The 17,161-nt window shown below is 35.9% G+C and overlaps 1 protein-coding gene across 4 annotated transcripts in view; it reads left to right on the forward strand.

Moving 5' to 3' along the window:
* Positions 1-17,161, forward strand: part of NAA16 (N-alpha-acetyltransferase 16, NatA auxiliary subunit) — a 64,269-nt gene that overhangs the window by 28,769 nt on the left and 18,339 nt on the right. For all 4 annotated transcript variants that reach the window (XM_032873937.1, XM_032873938.1, XM_032873939.1 and 1 more), the window contains 3 exons: positions 12,248-12,320; positions 14,681-14,850; positions 15,206-15,358. In XM_032873937.1, coding sequence (XP_032729828.1) covers positions 12,248-12,320; positions 14,681-14,850; positions 15,206-15,358 — 396 coding nt within the window. The remainder of the gene's footprint in view (positions 1-12,247; positions 12,321-14,680; positions 14,851-15,205; positions 15,359-17,161) is intronic.

The following is a 17,161-nucleotide window of genomic DNA, read 5'->3' on the forward strand; positions in this document are numbered from 1 at the left end:
TCCCCCCTTGCAAGTTTCTAAGTATTTTATGTGTTATTTTATAGTCTTCCTTACCTTCCTTTTTGATGACTGCCTGCTCTTTTATCAGTCATACCTCCATTGTTGAACTTTGGTTTTCCAAACTGTCACCATTAAAGAAAAACATTATAAATATCTTTGATCACATACCTTTACTCAGGATTATTCCCATCTTAAAAATTCTTAGGATAAATTAACGGGTAAAAGGTATGTACATTTTGTGATTCTCAGTAAACACAGGTACTTTGGTTTCTATGAGGTTGTAGACACCAGTTTGTATCATTACTAGCAGTGTATGTATGTGAAAAGTTCACTGTTCCCTCACCAGCATTAGATACTCTTGAATGTTTGCCCTTGTGTTTGCTTTTCCATGGATATAGTTTTTTTTTTTTTTTAACATAAAGTGGTTAAAAATGTAATATAACTAGGTTTGTTGATCTTTGTATTATGGAAGTTCATCTATTGTTTTAGAAACAGTTTGGAAGGTCCTCTTCCTCTAGGGCAGTATTTCTCAAGTTGCAGTGAGGGAGGGGATTTTGACATTTTGCAACATCTTGAGACATTTTTGATTATCACCACTGGGAGTATGCTACTGATACCAAACCGGTAGAGGCCAGGCATGCTGCTAAACATTCTACAGTGCGCAGGACAGCTCCCACAGCAAAGAATTCTATATTGACCTGTTGCATTAGATAATTTGTTATAGGAACTCTCCCCAGCATTATAGGACAATAGACAGTGTCCTTGGCCTCTACCAACTAGATACCAGTAGTTCCTCCTCCCCAGTATTTTTGTTGTTGTTAATAGCTTTATTGAGATTCAAATCACATACCATAAAATTTATCTACTTGAATGTACAGTGCAGTGATTTTTAAAATATATTCGGAGTTTTATAACCATCACCACAGCGTAACTAGAAAATTTTCATCACCCCAAAAAGAAATCCCATTCCCTTTAATATTAGACAACCACTAATCTACCTTTTTCCCTGTGCATTTGTCTGTTCTGGGCATTTCATACAAATGAAATAATAAAATATGTGACCTTTCATTCTCTAGTTTTTTTACTTAGCATGATATTTTCATCCATGTGGTAGTGTGAATGATTACTTCATTCTCTTTTATCACCAAGCACTATCCCATTGTGTGGCTATACCACACTGTAGCAGTTGATGGACACTTTGGTTATTTCTCCCTTTTAGTTATTATGACTAATGCTGCTGTGCATATTTGTGTGCTAATTTTTATGTGTACATTTTTTTTTAAGATTTTATTTATTTGAGAGAGAGAGCACACATATGAGCGGGGGGGGGGGGGGCGTGGCAGGCAGAGGGAGAGGGACAAGGAGACTTGCTGCTGAGCAGAGCCGAATATGGGACTCAATCCCAGAACCCTGAGATCATGATCTGAGCTGAAGTCAGGTGCTTAACTGACTGAGCCACCCAGGTGTCCCTATGTGTACATTTTCATTTTTCTCTTGGGTATATATACCCAGGAATGGAATTGCTAGTTCAAATGGTAACTCTGTGTTTACACTTTAAAAAGACTGCCAGATTGTTTTCCAAAGTAACTGTACCATTTTACATTCCCACAAGCAGTATATGAGGATTCTGATTTCCACATATCCTCACCAATAATCCACTTGTTATTACTTGGCATTTGATTGTAGCCATCCTAGTGAGTGTAAAGTTGCTCTCATGGTTTGGTTAGCATTTCCCTGATGACCGATGATGTTGAATAGCTTTTCATGTGCTTGTGGGCCATTGGTAAATCATCTTTGGAGACATGTCCATTCAGACCCTTTGGGTTAGTTGTCTTTTTATTAAGTTGTATGAGTTCTTTGTATAGTCCAGATATATATCCCTTATCAGATAAATGATTTGGAAATATCTTCTATCATTCTGTGGGTTGTCTTTTCACTTTCTTGAAAATATCCTTTGATGACAAAACTTTTAATTTTTATGAAGTCCAGTTTATCTTTTTCCCTTTTGTTGCTTGTGCTTTTGTGTCATAACTAAGAAAGCATTTCAAAACTAGGGTCATGAATATTTATACATATTTACTGGGAGTTTTACATTTTTAGTTCATTCATTGAGATCTTTGGTCCATTGAGTTCATTTTTATTTATGGTGTGAGTCAATCCTCCTTTTGCAGGTTGCTGTCCAGTTTCCCAGCACCATTTGTTGCAAAGATTCTTCTTTCTCCATTGAAAGGTCTTGGTGGTTTTGTTGAAAATAAATGGACTATAATGAGTGTTCATCCCTGGACTCTCAATTTTATTCCACTAATCTATTTGTGTGTCCTTGTGTTAGTACCACACTATCTTGATTGCAATAGCTTTGGGGTAAGTTGAAATTAGGAACTGAAGTATGAACCTTTCTCGTTTACTCTTTTTCAAGATTCTTTTGATGCTTCCAGATTCCTTTTATTTTAATTTGAATTTTAGAATCAGGTTTTCAGTTTCTATAAGGAAACCAGCTGGAATTTTATAGGAATTGCTTTGAATCTGTAGATCGCTTTAACAATATTATGTTCTTCAGTCTATGAACTTTGGATGTCTTTTCATTTATTCATTATCTTCTTTAATTCTTTCAACAATATTTTGTAGATTTCAATATACAAGTCTTGTACATCTTTTGTAAAATTTACTTCTAAGTACTTTATTCTTTTTAATGCTATTCTGATTGAATTATTTTCTTCATTTTATTTTCAGACTGTAATTGCTAGTATATAAAATACAACTGATTTTTATATATTGATCTAGTATTCTGCAGCCATGCTGAACTTGCTTATTTATTATTTATTGCTTATAGTTGGTGTAATGGATTTCTTAGATTTCTTTTTTTAAGATTTATGTATTTATTTTAGAGAGAGAAAGTGAATGTACGCAAATGGGGACGGGGCAGAGGGACAGAAAATTCAAGCAGATTCCATGCTGAGCATGGAGCACGATCCCACAACCCATGAGATCTGAGCCGAAACCAAGAGTCAGATGCTCAGCTGACTGAACCACCCAGGCACCTCTGCCCTTATTTTTCCTTAGGATTTTATGTGCAAGATCGTGTCGTCTACAAATAGGAAGTTTTATTCTTCCTTTCCATTTTGTATTTTAGTTTCATTTTCTTGACTAATTGCCCTGACTGGAGCCTCCAGTACACCATTGAATAGAAGTGATTAGAGTGGACTTCTATGTCCTGTTACTGATCTTAGGAGAAAAAATCTAGTCTTTCGCCATAAAATATTATGTTAACCATGGGGTTTTTTTAATTTTTATTTTTTATATTTTTTTATTTGACAGAGATCACAAGCAGGCAGAGAGGCAGGCAGAGAGAGAGGAAGAAGCAGGTTCCCCGCTGAGCAGAGAGCCCGATGGGGGCTTGATCCCAGGATCCTGGGATCATGACCTGAGCCGAAGGCAGAGGCTTTAACCCACTGAGCCACCCAGGCACCCCAACCATAGGTTTTTTACAGATGCCCTTTATAATGTTGAAGAAATTCCATTCTCTTCCTAGTTCATGAAGCATTTTTATCAGGAAAGTGTGTTGGATTTTGTAAAATGTTTTTTCTTTGTCTATTGAGGTGATTGTGTGTTATTCTCTTGCTATGATGTATTACATGAATTGATTTTCAGATGTTAAAGGAATCTTGTATTGTGGGATAAAACCCACTTGCTCTTGGTCTGTAATTCTTTTTATATATATTGCTGGGTTCAATTTGCTAGTATTTTGTTGAGGATTTTTTTTTTTTTTTTTTTTTTTAACCTATTCTATAGAGGTGCTGATCTGTAGTTTTCTTGTGAGGTTTTTGTCTATTTTTGATATCAGGGAAATAAAGGCCTTATAATGAGTTAGGAAGTGTTCTCTTCTTCTTTTTGAAAAGTTTGTGAAAAATTGGTGGTATTATTAAATATTTGGCAGAATTTACCAGTGAAGTCATCTGGGCCTTGACTCTCCTTTTTGGGTAGTTTTTGATTACTTATTAGAATTCTTTACTTGTTATTGGTTTAGTCATATTTTCTACTTCTTCCTGACTTGGTTTCTGAAATTTGTCTTTCTAGAAATTTGTCAGTTTTCCTCTCAGTTATCCAGTATTGGCATACAGTTAGTTGTTCCTCCTATTCTTTTATCATCATTTTATTTCTATTATGTTGGTAGTAATGTCCCCTCTTTCATTTTCAGTTTTAATAACTTGAGTCTCTTTTTTTTTTTTTTCCTTGTCAGTCTGCTAAAGATTTGCCAATTTTGTTGATCTTTTCAGAGGGCCAAGTTGGGTTTGTTGACCCTTTTCTACTTTGTTAATTTTCACTCTCATCTTCTTTATGTCCTTACTTCTGCTTTTTTAAGTTTATTTTGCTTGCCTTTTTCCAGTGTCTTTTTCCTCACATGTTCTTAGTGTTCTATACTTTTGTCTTTTACCTAGCTGATTTAATGACTGAAAAAAAAAAGGATTTTCTCTAACAGTAAAAATCTGTATTTTCAGAAAAAGTTAATTAATGCAATCAGTTATTATTTAATTTTAGTTCAACTGTCAAGGCTAAATAGTCTGGATAATTCTGTGTGTTTTTAGTGTCCTACAGGAGCCAAAACGATGACGAGGAAGTTCAAATTAATTTTGGACTTCCTTTTCACCTATAATGGAAAGTTTTCTCTCATTTTCTTATCTAGCCATTCACTATGTCAGACTCTTGAGAGAAGACAGTGAATCATCATTAAGGTTTGTATAGGTTATGATAAGTGTGTTTGATTCCACTGAAGCTGGACGTCAGTGCCTGGAGGCGCTGAATCTCAGTCACTTCAAACAGCATGGAAAGTGAGGACTTGATAAGACTCTGACTGGATGAGGCATCAGAGCTCTCAACCAAAGCTATATGCGTATCCATACACAGGAAGGGAAAGTAGGCTGTTTCCCAGAAGACCCGTCTTTCTTGTCTTAAATCCACCCATACTATGAAAATATCCCAAGATCCTTACTCATTTAAATAATTTATGGGGCAATGTGTACCCTTTAGAAACTGGAGACAGTGGGCACAGAGAGAAAACAGGGCCTCTCGTTCAGTGAAAAAAGAATCCTCATGAACTTCACTGGAAGATTTTTATGAGAAGTCGTGAATTGGCTGGGAAATACCTGTAATTATTGATAGGGGTGGTGGGTATACTGGATTTTAATCCTGGAGTACATTATCTATAAGGTATCTGTGGTTCTTTCTTTATTCTTAAGTAACTCAGGCAGGTGTAAAATTGAGTTAACATCTATCGTCTAACTTCAGCTGGGAAGGGAAATTAGAAAAAAATGAAGCTGGATAGCATTATAAAAATAATTGGATTCTGTCATCAGTATAATAATGGCTTTTAGAGTTATGGTTCAGTAAAATTCTAAATTAAAACACTTTATTTCATATTTACTTTTGGAAAAGTGGAAGATTTTTAGAAGGTGATTTGGGGCATAATTACTAAGGAAAGCAAGTTTGATTTGTATCAGGGCAATATGAAGGAATTTTTTCCTTAGATGCTATAAGTAATGGAAGAGCTACATTAAGAATATATGTGTCTTTGTGAGAATGACAGATTTCTCACTAAAAGAAAAAAAAGGGAGTCAACAATCCCTATCTTTTTTTTTTTTAACTTAAGATTTTATTTACTTATTTGTCAGAGAAAGAGAGAGCACAAGCAGTGGGGAGGGGCAGAGGGAGAGGGAGAAACAGGCTCCATGCTAAGCAGGGAGCCAGATGCAGGACTTGGTCCCAAGACCCTAGGATCATGACCTGAGCTGAAGGAAGACCCTTAACTGACTGAGCTCCCAGGCATCCCAGCAATCCCTATCTTCAAAAATTCCAAAAGGCATTATTTGCAGTGGCAACAGTATCCGAGAACTCCCCAGCCAATATTTTTGAGACATTCTGATCAGCAGTTAATGATAATTACAGTTATGTGCATGAATGAGTTTTTTGTTTGTTTAAAAAGAGTTTTAAATCTGGGGAGAGGAAAATAAAGCAAGTGCTTTTCCTATGTGGGAAGACATCACAGTATAGTATAATGTCTGCTGACATGCATTTATTAATGTCCCTCATGATTTTTGCCAAATCAGGGTAATACTGGTAGTGTTACTTATTTACTTCATATTTTTCATTAAATTTGATTGCTTTTTTGTTTTTCATAATACCATGGGTTTGTGCTAATATATTTTTTATAACACAGAGAAAGTAAAAATAAAACTTAAATTACAGTTGTTGAATTAATTATAATCATCTTGTATTCTACCATGTGCACCACACTTTGGGAAATACTGGTTTAGGGAAGAGAGCATTGTTTTGGAATCAGGCCTGGTTTAGAATGCTAATTCCATCACTCTTGGCCCAAGCACTTATCTGAGTCTGTTTCTGGATCTTAAAGTTGAGAAAAAACAATACTTGAAGGTTGATATGCGTTTTAATTAAATGATAAAATTTGTAAAGTGCTTATTGATTCAAAGAAGATGTTCAAGAGCTGGTCTTTCTTTTACCACCCCATCCTCACACCTCATCTCTGTAGGAAATTACTTAATTTTAATGTTGTAGTTCTTGGACAACTTATCTCTGGGGCTAGAGAAACCAAAATTGTTACTACCAATCACACATTTATTGGAAATTAATCTAGCAGTTTTGGTCCTTGTAGATAAGCTATTGTGCTTAGTTTTTTAATTCGGGTAAAATCCAAAAAACTTCTGTAGCTTTTGTGTTGCAGTAACTATTTTAGACACATGATTTGTATGTGTATATAAAAAAATCTGTATTGTGCAAAATTGTGTTTTGGATATGGCATTACAGAACTTTGTCTTTAAGGTTAGTAATTTTTTTTTTTTTTTAGGGTTAGTAATTCTTTTAACACACATAAAAAAGGCAGGTCAAGGGCCATATTTTAGGAAATTATAGTAGTCACAGTATTTGCTAGCAAAAATAAAGCTGCTTCAATCCTGATCAGATATTTAAATCAAGAGAAGGTGATTGAACTTTGAAATTTTTCTGCTCATAAAAAATTTTGGTCTTGTAATTTAAAATGTCTGGTTTGAGGCTTTAAGTTTTTAATTGTGATCTTAGATAACAAACTCAAGTGGATTGGATTTCTTGATTTTAAATGGCAGTGACAAAACATTTTCAAGAAAAATATCCGTTACATATTAAGTTTTATATAAAGGAGTTTAGTTTACTTTCTCATTGAGATATAAAGGATAAGTAAACTTGAAATGAAATGGGTCCTTATATCTGAATAAAATTCTTAGTCTAAAGACAAATTTGGAAAAATAATTGTCTACTTAATTACTAAGTTAGTGATTAAAATGCAAATTTTTTAGATTAAAGAAGTATGCCTAATGAAGTAGGATTGCTGGTGTTCTCCATACTTTTTACTTAGGAGATTTCATGTGGACTTTCCATTATCTTGATTCTTTTTCTTTACTCAGATTTTATTGTGAGTCCTGAAGCTGGAAATCTGTTTCATTCAGCATTTTTAGATTCCTTTATGAAGAATTATGTGTAACATCGGTATATATTTTATTGTGTATTTTAAATTATTGAAATAAGTAATTTTTACCCTAGAAATTCAGATACACCTTTACATAAAATCTGTTCTAGCTGCAGTTTTTGTGACTACCAGTAGATGGCATTGTAAGTTCATGAAGGAAAAAAAAAAAAAAATTGCCTCCGTAAATTAAACTTGAATACTGAATTCTAAGCCCGGAAACTTTCAAAGTTACAGATATTCTAAGTGACATTGATGGGGTGGGATTGGTCATGTGGGTTAAAAATGTCTGTTACCTTCAATTTTGTCTTACAACAATAATTGGTAGGGATTTGGGGGTAACATTTATATCAGTTTGCAATCTTTAGTGTGTATCAGAATTAACAGGAAGCCTTGCTAAAAAGAGATTGCTGAGCCCAGAATGTGATTCTGTAAATCTGGGGTCTGGTGCCAAAATTTGTATCTCTAACAAATTACCAGGTGATGCTAATGTTCACATGAATGATGTTGATAGTCTGTGGAGCACACTCTAAGAACCACAGGTTTGGTTTGTTTTTTTATTGTGGTAAAATACAGGTACCATAAAGCTAACTACCTTATTATTTTAAGTGCACAGTTCATTGATATTGAATACATTCACATTATTATGCAGCCATCCCCACCATCTATCCCCAGAACTCTCTTCATCTTCTAGAACTAAAACTGTATACTCACTAAATAACTTCCCATTTTCCCCTTCTCTCAGCCCCTGGAAGCCATCGTTATACTTCTTGTTGCTATGATTTTTAGTACCCTGAATACCTCATACAGGTGGAATCCTGGCATTTGTCTTTTTGTCACTGGCTTATTTCATGTGGCACAATGTGCTCTAGGCTCATCCGTGTTGCGGTGTATTGCAGAATTGCCTTCCCTCTTAAGGCTGAATAATACTGCATTGTGTGTATAGACCACGTACTGTTGATCCCTTCATCCATCGGTGGACATTTAGGTTGCTTTCACATTCTGGCTGTTGTGACTAGTGTTGCTGTGCATGCAAGTGTACAAATATCTCTTCAAGACTCTGCTTCCACTTCTTTTGGGTGTACACCCGGAAGTGGAATTGCTGGATCATTTGGTGATTCTGTTTATAGTTTTTTGAGGAACTAACCATACTGTTTTCCAGAGTGGCTGTACCATTTTGTGTTCCCATGAAAATTGTTTTCTGGTTTTTTGATAGTAGCCATGTTCCTCCGTGTGAGGTGGTATCTCATTTTAGTTTTGGTTTGCATTTTCATGATGATTAGTGGTGGGGGACATCTTTTCACATGCTGATTGGCCATTCTTACCTCTGCTTTGGAGAAATTCTATTCAAGTACAGTTGCCCATTTTTGAAGTCTGCTGTGTCTTTGTTCCTGGGTTTTAGGAGTTCTCTGTATATTCTGGATATTAGTCCCTTATCTAATTTGCACATGTTTTCTCCCATTCTGTGGGTTTCTTTTCTCTTTTACTCTGTATAATGCCTTTTGATGCACAAAATTTTAAATTTTCAATAAGTCCAATGTGTCTTTTATTTCTTTTGTAACATGCCTTTGGTGTTGTCTCTTAAGAAATCATTGTATCCAATGTCATCAAGCTTCTGTCCTATGTTTTCTCTAAGAGTGTTATTGTTTTAGGTCCTTCCTTTAGGTTCTTGATCCATTTTGAGTTAATTTTTATATGTGGTATTATGTAAGAGTCCAGCTTCCTTCTGTTGCATATGGATATCCAGTTTTCCCAGCACCATCTGGGAAAAAACTGTCCATTCCCCATTGAGTGGCACCTGTGTCAAAAATCATCTGACCATATATGTGAGGGTTTATTTCTGGGCTCTTTATTATACCCCAGTAATCCCTATGTCAGTCTTTATGCCATTATCACACTGTTTTGATTATTGTACTATAACTTACTGTAGTAGGTTTTGAGATCTGGGGCGTGAGTCCTCTAGTTTTGTTCTTTTACAAATTATTCTGGCTATTTTGGACCCTTGAGGGTCCATCTGAATTTAAGGATGTGCTTTTCTATTTCTGAAAAACAAAACAAAACCCCAAAAAACAAAACAAAACAAAAAACACACACACAAGAAACCTTATTGGAATTTTGATAGTGATCACATTGAATGTGTACATCTCTTTGGGTAGTATTAACATTAGAAAATGTTTTTACTGAAGTATAGTTGACAAGAATTGACATTTTAATAATATTAAATGTTCCAGTCCATGAACATGTGATGCATTTCCATTTATTTGTGACTTCTTTCAGTCATAGTTTGTAGTTTTCATTATACAAGTCTTTCACTTCCTTGGTTGAATTCCTAAGTATTTTATTCTTTTTGATGCTATTGTAAATTGAATCGTTTTTGTAGTTTTGTTTTGTTTTTTTTAGGTTGTTCATTGTTCCATATAGAAATACAACTAGTTTTTGTGTGTTGACCTTGTATCCTTTTACTTTGCTGAATTCATTTTTTTGGTTTTAATAGTTTTGTTATTTTTGGAATTCTTAGGGTTTTTTTGTTTGGTTGGGTTTTTTTGAGGTAGGGGAGGGGCAGAGAGAGAGAGAGACTCTTAAGCAGGTTCCACACTCAGGACTCTGTGCCTTGATCCCAGGACCCTGAGGTTTTGACCTGAGCAGAGACCGAGAGTTGGACACTTAACTGAGCCACCCAGGTACCCCAGAAATTATTAGGGGTTTTATAGGTAAGGTCATATTACTTGCAGAACAGAGATCATTTTCCATTTTCCATGCTCTGGCTGTTTTAATGGGAACCACTTGATGTTTTGTGCACTAAACCTGATCAGGGAAAGTTTCCTGTCCTGCTCTTAGTCTCTAGTCTTAATGTATCCCTGTGAATCCAGGAGAATTGTCCATTAGTACTAAATGTGCCATGTCTCATCCACTCATTGATACACCAAGTAGTTAGAAACTACTTTCTGGAGCCTTGTTCCTTGGGTTAAACAACTCCGTGCTTCACCATGGTATACTTTCAGCTTATTTTTATTTTCCTTTCACCTGTCAGATCAAGTTAGTAATAGTGCACACCTCATAGGGTTCTTTTGAGGATAAGTGAGTTAATACAAGTAAAGTACCTAAAATAGTGCCATGTAGGGGGTTGACTATCAGTATAATTATTATTTTAATACATGTAAAGCACTTGTAACGGTTACTGGCTTCTTACTGTTGTTCCTGTCTGCTATGTTCTTTTTGTCTGGTAGTATTAGTGGCATCCCATGTTTTAACTAGAAAACTTAAAAAAATTATCACTATTAAAATAATACCGTGTTGGTCAGATACTATTAAAAGTTTTAATGGATTTCCTTCACTTTTAAATCTTTACTCTTTTTTTTTTTTTAAAGATTTTTATTTATTTGACAGAAAAGAGAGAGAGGGAATATAAGCAGGGGGAGTGGGAGAGGGAGAAGCAGGCTTCCCACTGAGCAGGGAGCCTAATGTGGGGCTTGATTCTAGGACCCTGGCATCGTGACCTGAACAAAAGGCAGACGTTTAATGACTGAGCCACCCAGGCACCCCTACTCTTTATTTTTTAATTTTTTAAATTTTTATTCTTTTAAAAGATTTTATTTATTTTTTGACACAGAGCAAGCAAGAGAGCGAGAAAGAGAGCAAACACAAGCAGAGGAAGCAGCAGGCAGGGGAGAAGCAGGGTCCCCGCTGAAGAAGGAGCCCAACATGAGGCTCGATCCCAGGACCCTGGGATCATGATCTGAGCCACCCAGGCGCCCGTCTTTGTTTTTTTGTTTTGTTTTGTTTTGTTTTTTTAACGAAAAAATATTTTATTTATTTGAGAGAGACAGAGTGAATGAGACAGAGCTCAAGAGGGCAGAGGGTCAGAGGGAGAAGCAGACTTCTGCTCAGCGTGGGAGCTGGACACGGGACTTAATCCAGGGACTCTGAGATCAGGACCTGAGCCCAAGACAGCCACTTAACCAGGAGTCCTAAACCCTTACCCTTTTGAAATTCACAAATAAGGTAGTTATATTTCCCAACTCATTCTGAACAGTTAACATCAATAGGCATTTAAAACCAATTATATATACAAGCTGTTTTTTTTCCTCTTGGGCTTCTAATTCATGTCACTTTTTGTTTGCCACTTTCAGGGCAGAGCACGTTACCAGCGCGGCTTATTGTATTTCAGTCCTACTTGAGGGGGACATTGAGACGCAAATCTGTTTATCAGAATGATCACTGAAAGTAAAGGGAGTGTAAATATCTAGTTTGGAGTTTACTTAACCTTTTCCATTGAATCACTGTGTCATTTGGATCATTTCATTTGTCTTTTTTGTTATGAGTAGCTTTAGAAAATCTGAATATATAATTGTTTACAACTACCCACTCTAACAGTGAGAAGCAAAAGGTAGATAAACTATTAGCCAAAAAAAAGGTTTTGTAGTAATTATTGATAATTTGTCCTTTAAAAACTCAAACCTACTTATTGAGATGACAAATTAATGAGATTCTGTTTTGCTATTAATAAAGAGAACAGTATATTTTCTGACTATTAATAAAGAGAACAGTATATTTTCTGTGTTTTTCTTGCTTTCCCCTCACAGTGAGGAAGCAGGGGGAGCAGACATCCTGGTAGTTTAGTTAATATGTAGTCCTGAGATAACCTCTACATTGTTTCCAAATCTAATGTACTCCACTGTAAATATGAATACCATTAATAAAATATTTTTAAATTTTAAAACTATGTTTCTTTAACAGATTTCTATAATCCAGGAGCTTGTTACGAATTATGAAACCTCTCTTAAAACGTGTGACTTTTTTAGCCCTTATGGTAAGTTGAAATTAGATTGAATTGGAATTTGATTACTCACTTCAATCCATTTTTAATCACTTAGAGTAAAACTAGCCTGTATTTTATGTATGTGCTACCTGATACCTATTTACTAAATAGTTTTTGAATTTGTGAAGGAAATTAGAAGAGCACTTTCAGTCTTACTTAATTTAAATTTTCCATAATCTTGTGAGATGGGAGTTAACTATGTTTTAACATGGGTAAACAGACTTAAGAGGTGAGTGGCTTGCTAAGACTGGACAGTTAGTTTATATTGAAACCTATTTTTCCCAAATTCCTACTTCTCTGTTCTTTCTACTCTTTTTTTACTTTAAATTCTGTATGATTTAGTCTTTTGTTTCTCTCTTTATCAGGACAGATTTAAATTAAGTCATCTTAGTTTAAAAAACATTCTAGAATGCTTTCAAGTCATGCGGATGCTAACTTCAGTCTGAGTTCTTCCTGTGTCTTTTACATGTTATTGCCCTTTTGTTTTTGTTAGTTTAAAACAAACTTCATAATGAAATAACAACACAGAAGTAGATGGGAGAATGAACCCTTGTGTCCCTATCACCCAGCCTCAGTGGCCAACATTTTGCCAGTCCTATCTGAAGTTATCTTGTGTCTCTTTTCTGGGGTATTTTAATTTTTATTTTATTTTATTTTAAAGATTTTATTTATTTATTTGACAGAGATCACAAGCAGGCAAAGAGGCAGACAGAGAGAGAGAGAGAAAGGGAAGTAGGCTCCCCGCTGAGCAGAGAGGCCTATGCGGGGCTCGATCTCAGGACCCTGAGATCATGTCCTGAGCTGAAGGCGGAGGCTTTAACCCACTGAGCCACCCAGGCGCCCCTTCTGGGGTATTTTTAAAGCAGACATCCTGTTTTACCTGTCAGTACCTTAGCACGCATCTCTAATGGTTTAAAACACTTACACAGAAGATGCAGCCAGGGTGCGAGCTCACACAAGTTAACGCTTGTATCGTAATATTGAACACCCAGTCCATATGCAAGTTTCCCCAGTTACCTCAAAAAATGTCTCTGTGTAATTGACTTATTTGGCTCCGAAAAAAGTCTACACTTTACATTTGGTTAGGTCTCTGATAGTCTTTTAATCTTGAGCAGTAACCTCCCCTCCCATTAAAAACAAAAAAACAAAAACAAAAAAATCCCCACCATTTGTTAAAAGGTCATGTGTCTTATGGAATGTTCCATGTTCCAGATTTGGCCGATTGCTTTCTCCTGGTATCATTTAATATATTTTGCTCTCCATATTTCCTATAAACCTGGAGTTAGATTTACAGGCTTGCTTAAATCCAGGTTTCTTGTGAATACTTATGTGTTGCTTTGTCTCACATCTGGAACCAGAAGACATTCTGGTTTTCTCTTTGTGATGTGATGATGGATCCGGGTTTAGATGCGGTCAGCCTGATCTGCTAGTTAAAAAGTTCCTCTTACCTGGTGATTTTGGCAGCCCCTGAGGACCACAGCCTCAGTCCCTTATTTCATTCGAATCATTTTTTCCCCTGCATTTAATAGTTGCCCTCATCAAATATCTGGTTCCCCTGAAATATGATTTACATAAAAGGAATAAGGTAAATGCTTGTCTCTTTCCCTTATTTATTATTTGTTTTAATTTATGCTAATTTTTGTGTTTACATTGTTCTTTCATTTGATTAGCTAGTCTAGGAAGCCTTTTTTTTTTCCTGTGGTGTGGGTAAATTCTCCTCTCTCCTCTTTCTACCTAATTTCAGACCTGTATGTCTTCCCTGCTGAAATCCATTTGGAGAGCTTGGTATTTCTTTATCTACTCTTCTGTAGCTCGAGGTTCAGAATGGGGAACAGGATAGAACTCAGCTGACTGTCACTGCTTCTGTCACATTGTAGGGTTCATTCCACCTTGTCAGGAAGGTCTCTTCATACCTTCAACTTTGGCTTCCCCTGATGTAGGGTTGAGACCTAGGAAATGCAAAGCCCTAGCAGGTCTTGTTTGTTTGGGGTAGTTAGGGACTTCTCTTAACCCAGCTGTTTCCCCTGACTTTTCCTGGTCTGCTGCCTTACATTCTCAGCCAGAAAATTCATAGAGTTAGACCGATTTACCTCTTTCCCCAGGATGGTTTCTTTGGGGTGAGGTAGGTGTTAGAAGCCTATGAAACCAGCATCTTGTTTCTCTGCCTGGCTGCTACTGTTTGAACTTTACGGCTTAAAGTCCTACCTTTCTCTTTTGAAATTGGTTATTTTTCTGTGTTTTTACCCTTACTTTTGTAGTAATTATTAATTTCATCATGCATTAAGGGAGAAAGTATGTGATTTGCTTTACTTTGCCTTCTCTATAATAATTTTATATTTGTCTGATTGCAGAGAATGGAGAGAAGGAACCCCCAACAACACTGCTCTGGGTTCAGTATTTCCTGGCACAGCACTTTGATAAACTTGGGCAGTATTCTTTGGCTTTGGATTATATCAATGCTGCAATTGCTAGTACTCCCACTCTAATAGAATTATTCTATATGAAAGCAAAAATTTACAAGGTAAAATCTTAGTTGTGTTTTTTGATGAATTTGACACTCTAAGAACCCTTGGAGTTTTTTCTATATAAAATATAAAAATAACTTCTAGGGTACACTGATAATCTGTTTCTAACACTCTAATAATCCTCGGGCGTTTTATGTTACGTAGTGGTATAAACAGTGTATAATCCTTGGTAATCCCTTGATACATCTCTTAGTACATGTGAATTGTAATTTATCCAAAGAGTTCTAGATAAATTTGTTAGAAATGGTACCAAATTTCTAGTTTGTCTTTATTGACTTTTTCTATTTATATTCACCCATAATTTTTTAATCATAAATACTGTGGTTTCTTTAATACTTTCGTTTCTTAAAGCACATGGGTAATCTCAAAGAAGCTGCAAAGTGGATGGCTGAAGCACAGTCTTTGGACACAGCCGATAGATTCATCAACTCCAAATGTGCGAAGTACATGCTTCGAGCAAATATGATAAAAGAAGCAGAGGAAATGTGCTCCAAGTTCACAAGGGTAGGAAATACCATACATGAGCGTGTACTTTTCTGAATTAGTAAAATGAAACTCCAGTTCTCTGATAATTTGTGAAGTTTGCCACTAAAGTTCAAAAGAATTCATTTTTTGTTACTATTTGTATGAGTCCTATCTAAGTCGTGTCCTAAGTATGGTTTCTTCTGTGGTGGAGTGTGTGTGCACATGTGCTTCTGGTGGCGGATGCTTGAAAGACAGTAATAGGAACACAGTACCTTTATACACAAATAAGCAATATGCCAGACATCAGTGCTTATGTGTAGTATTCAATTTACAACTATTTTGTCTCATTAGTAATTTGTGGCTCCTTTTTAATTTCTCTTATACAGTTGTTTTGGATCTGCTCATAGAGTTCTTTCTAAGTAGAACTAATATTTGTGAGGGTGCCCTGGGTGCCTCAGTCAGTTATGCATTTGACTCTTGGTTTCACCTCACATCATGATCTCCGGGTTGTAAGATCAAGCCCCACATCAGGCTCCACTCTCAGTGCAGAGTCTGCTTGAAATTCTCTCTCTCTCTGCCCCTACTCCCCCTTGGGCGTGTGCATGCACATGTGCTCTCTTTCGAAGAAATAAATCTTTAAAAAAAAAGAGAGAGAGAAAAAAGGACTAACATTTGTGGACTATAGTCTCTGGCATTTTAGAATTTAAGTTCTCCGAAATTGTTGGACTTAATTCCTTTCCTTTCCCTCCTTCACCCTCTTTACGTATATTTTACCATGTGGACTTTCTATCTTGTTATAAAAATAGTAAGTTTATGGTTAAAAATAAATGTAGACTAATGGAACAGGTAAGGTCAGAAACAGATGCACATGTATTTGGAAACTTGGCATAGCCAAGGTGTTTTCAGAATCAGAGATGAAAAGACATTGCTGACACAATTAGTTATTTGTATAGACAGACATAAAATGACATTCTTCTGCTGTACAGAAATCAGTTGCAACTTGATTAAAGAAAGTCTTGGAATCTAGCTTTAGACTTTGAGGTAGGAAGCATTTCTTAAGGCACTGAAAACCTTAAGTATAAGAGTAAAGTGAATATATTTGGGGCATCTGGGTGGCTCAGTGAGTTAAAGCCTCTGCCTTCGGCTCAGGTCATGATCCCAGGGTCCTGGGATCGAGCCCTGCATTGGGCTCTCTGCTCAGCAGGGAGCTTGCTTCCCCCCCTCTCTCTGCCTGCCTCTCTGCCTATTTGTGATCTCTGTCTGTCAAATAAAAAAAAAATAAATAAAAAATAAAATCTTAAAAAAAAAAAGTAAAGTGAATATATTTGACCATATTAAAATTAAAGTTTACCTATAACAAAAATAACTATAAGCAAAGTGAGAAGGTAGACCATAGAATTGGAGAAGGTATTTCCAATCCATATGATGGAATAAGAATTTATAAAGAACTCCACAAAGAAATAGTTACTTAATACACATTGAATATGACTTTGAGGCATAATGTGCAGACCATGTTCCCAAGTTTAATTTCCAACTTTTGATGAAAATACTTGGGAATAAAAAATTTTTACCTCCAAGTGCACATGACATACACATTGGAGGGCTTTAGTGCTGGTGTTTGTGAGTAAGTGATTTTAGATGAAAGTAAGTTAGCGCTGTGCCCTGTGATACTGAGGTATTCCTACTGCAGCCCCAGCGTACCACCTTCCTTAAATGTTAACCAGATTCAGGTTGTGTCGGGGTGTTTATCATAACCTCCTATAATTTAGAAGTCACAGAATAGCTTGAGCTTTTATTGTGAAAACTTAACTACTTAAAAGAATGTCATAGAAACAAAAATAC

The sequence above is a fragment of the Lontra canadensis genome, unplaced genomic scaffold, assembly GCF_010015895.1.
Source record: "Lontra canadensis isolate GAN:19392208 unplaced genomic scaffold, GSC_riverotter_1.0 scaffold51, whole genome shotgun sequence".
Lineage (NCBI taxonomy): Eukaryota > Metazoa > Chordata > Mammalia > Carnivora > Mustelidae > Lontra > Lontra canadensis.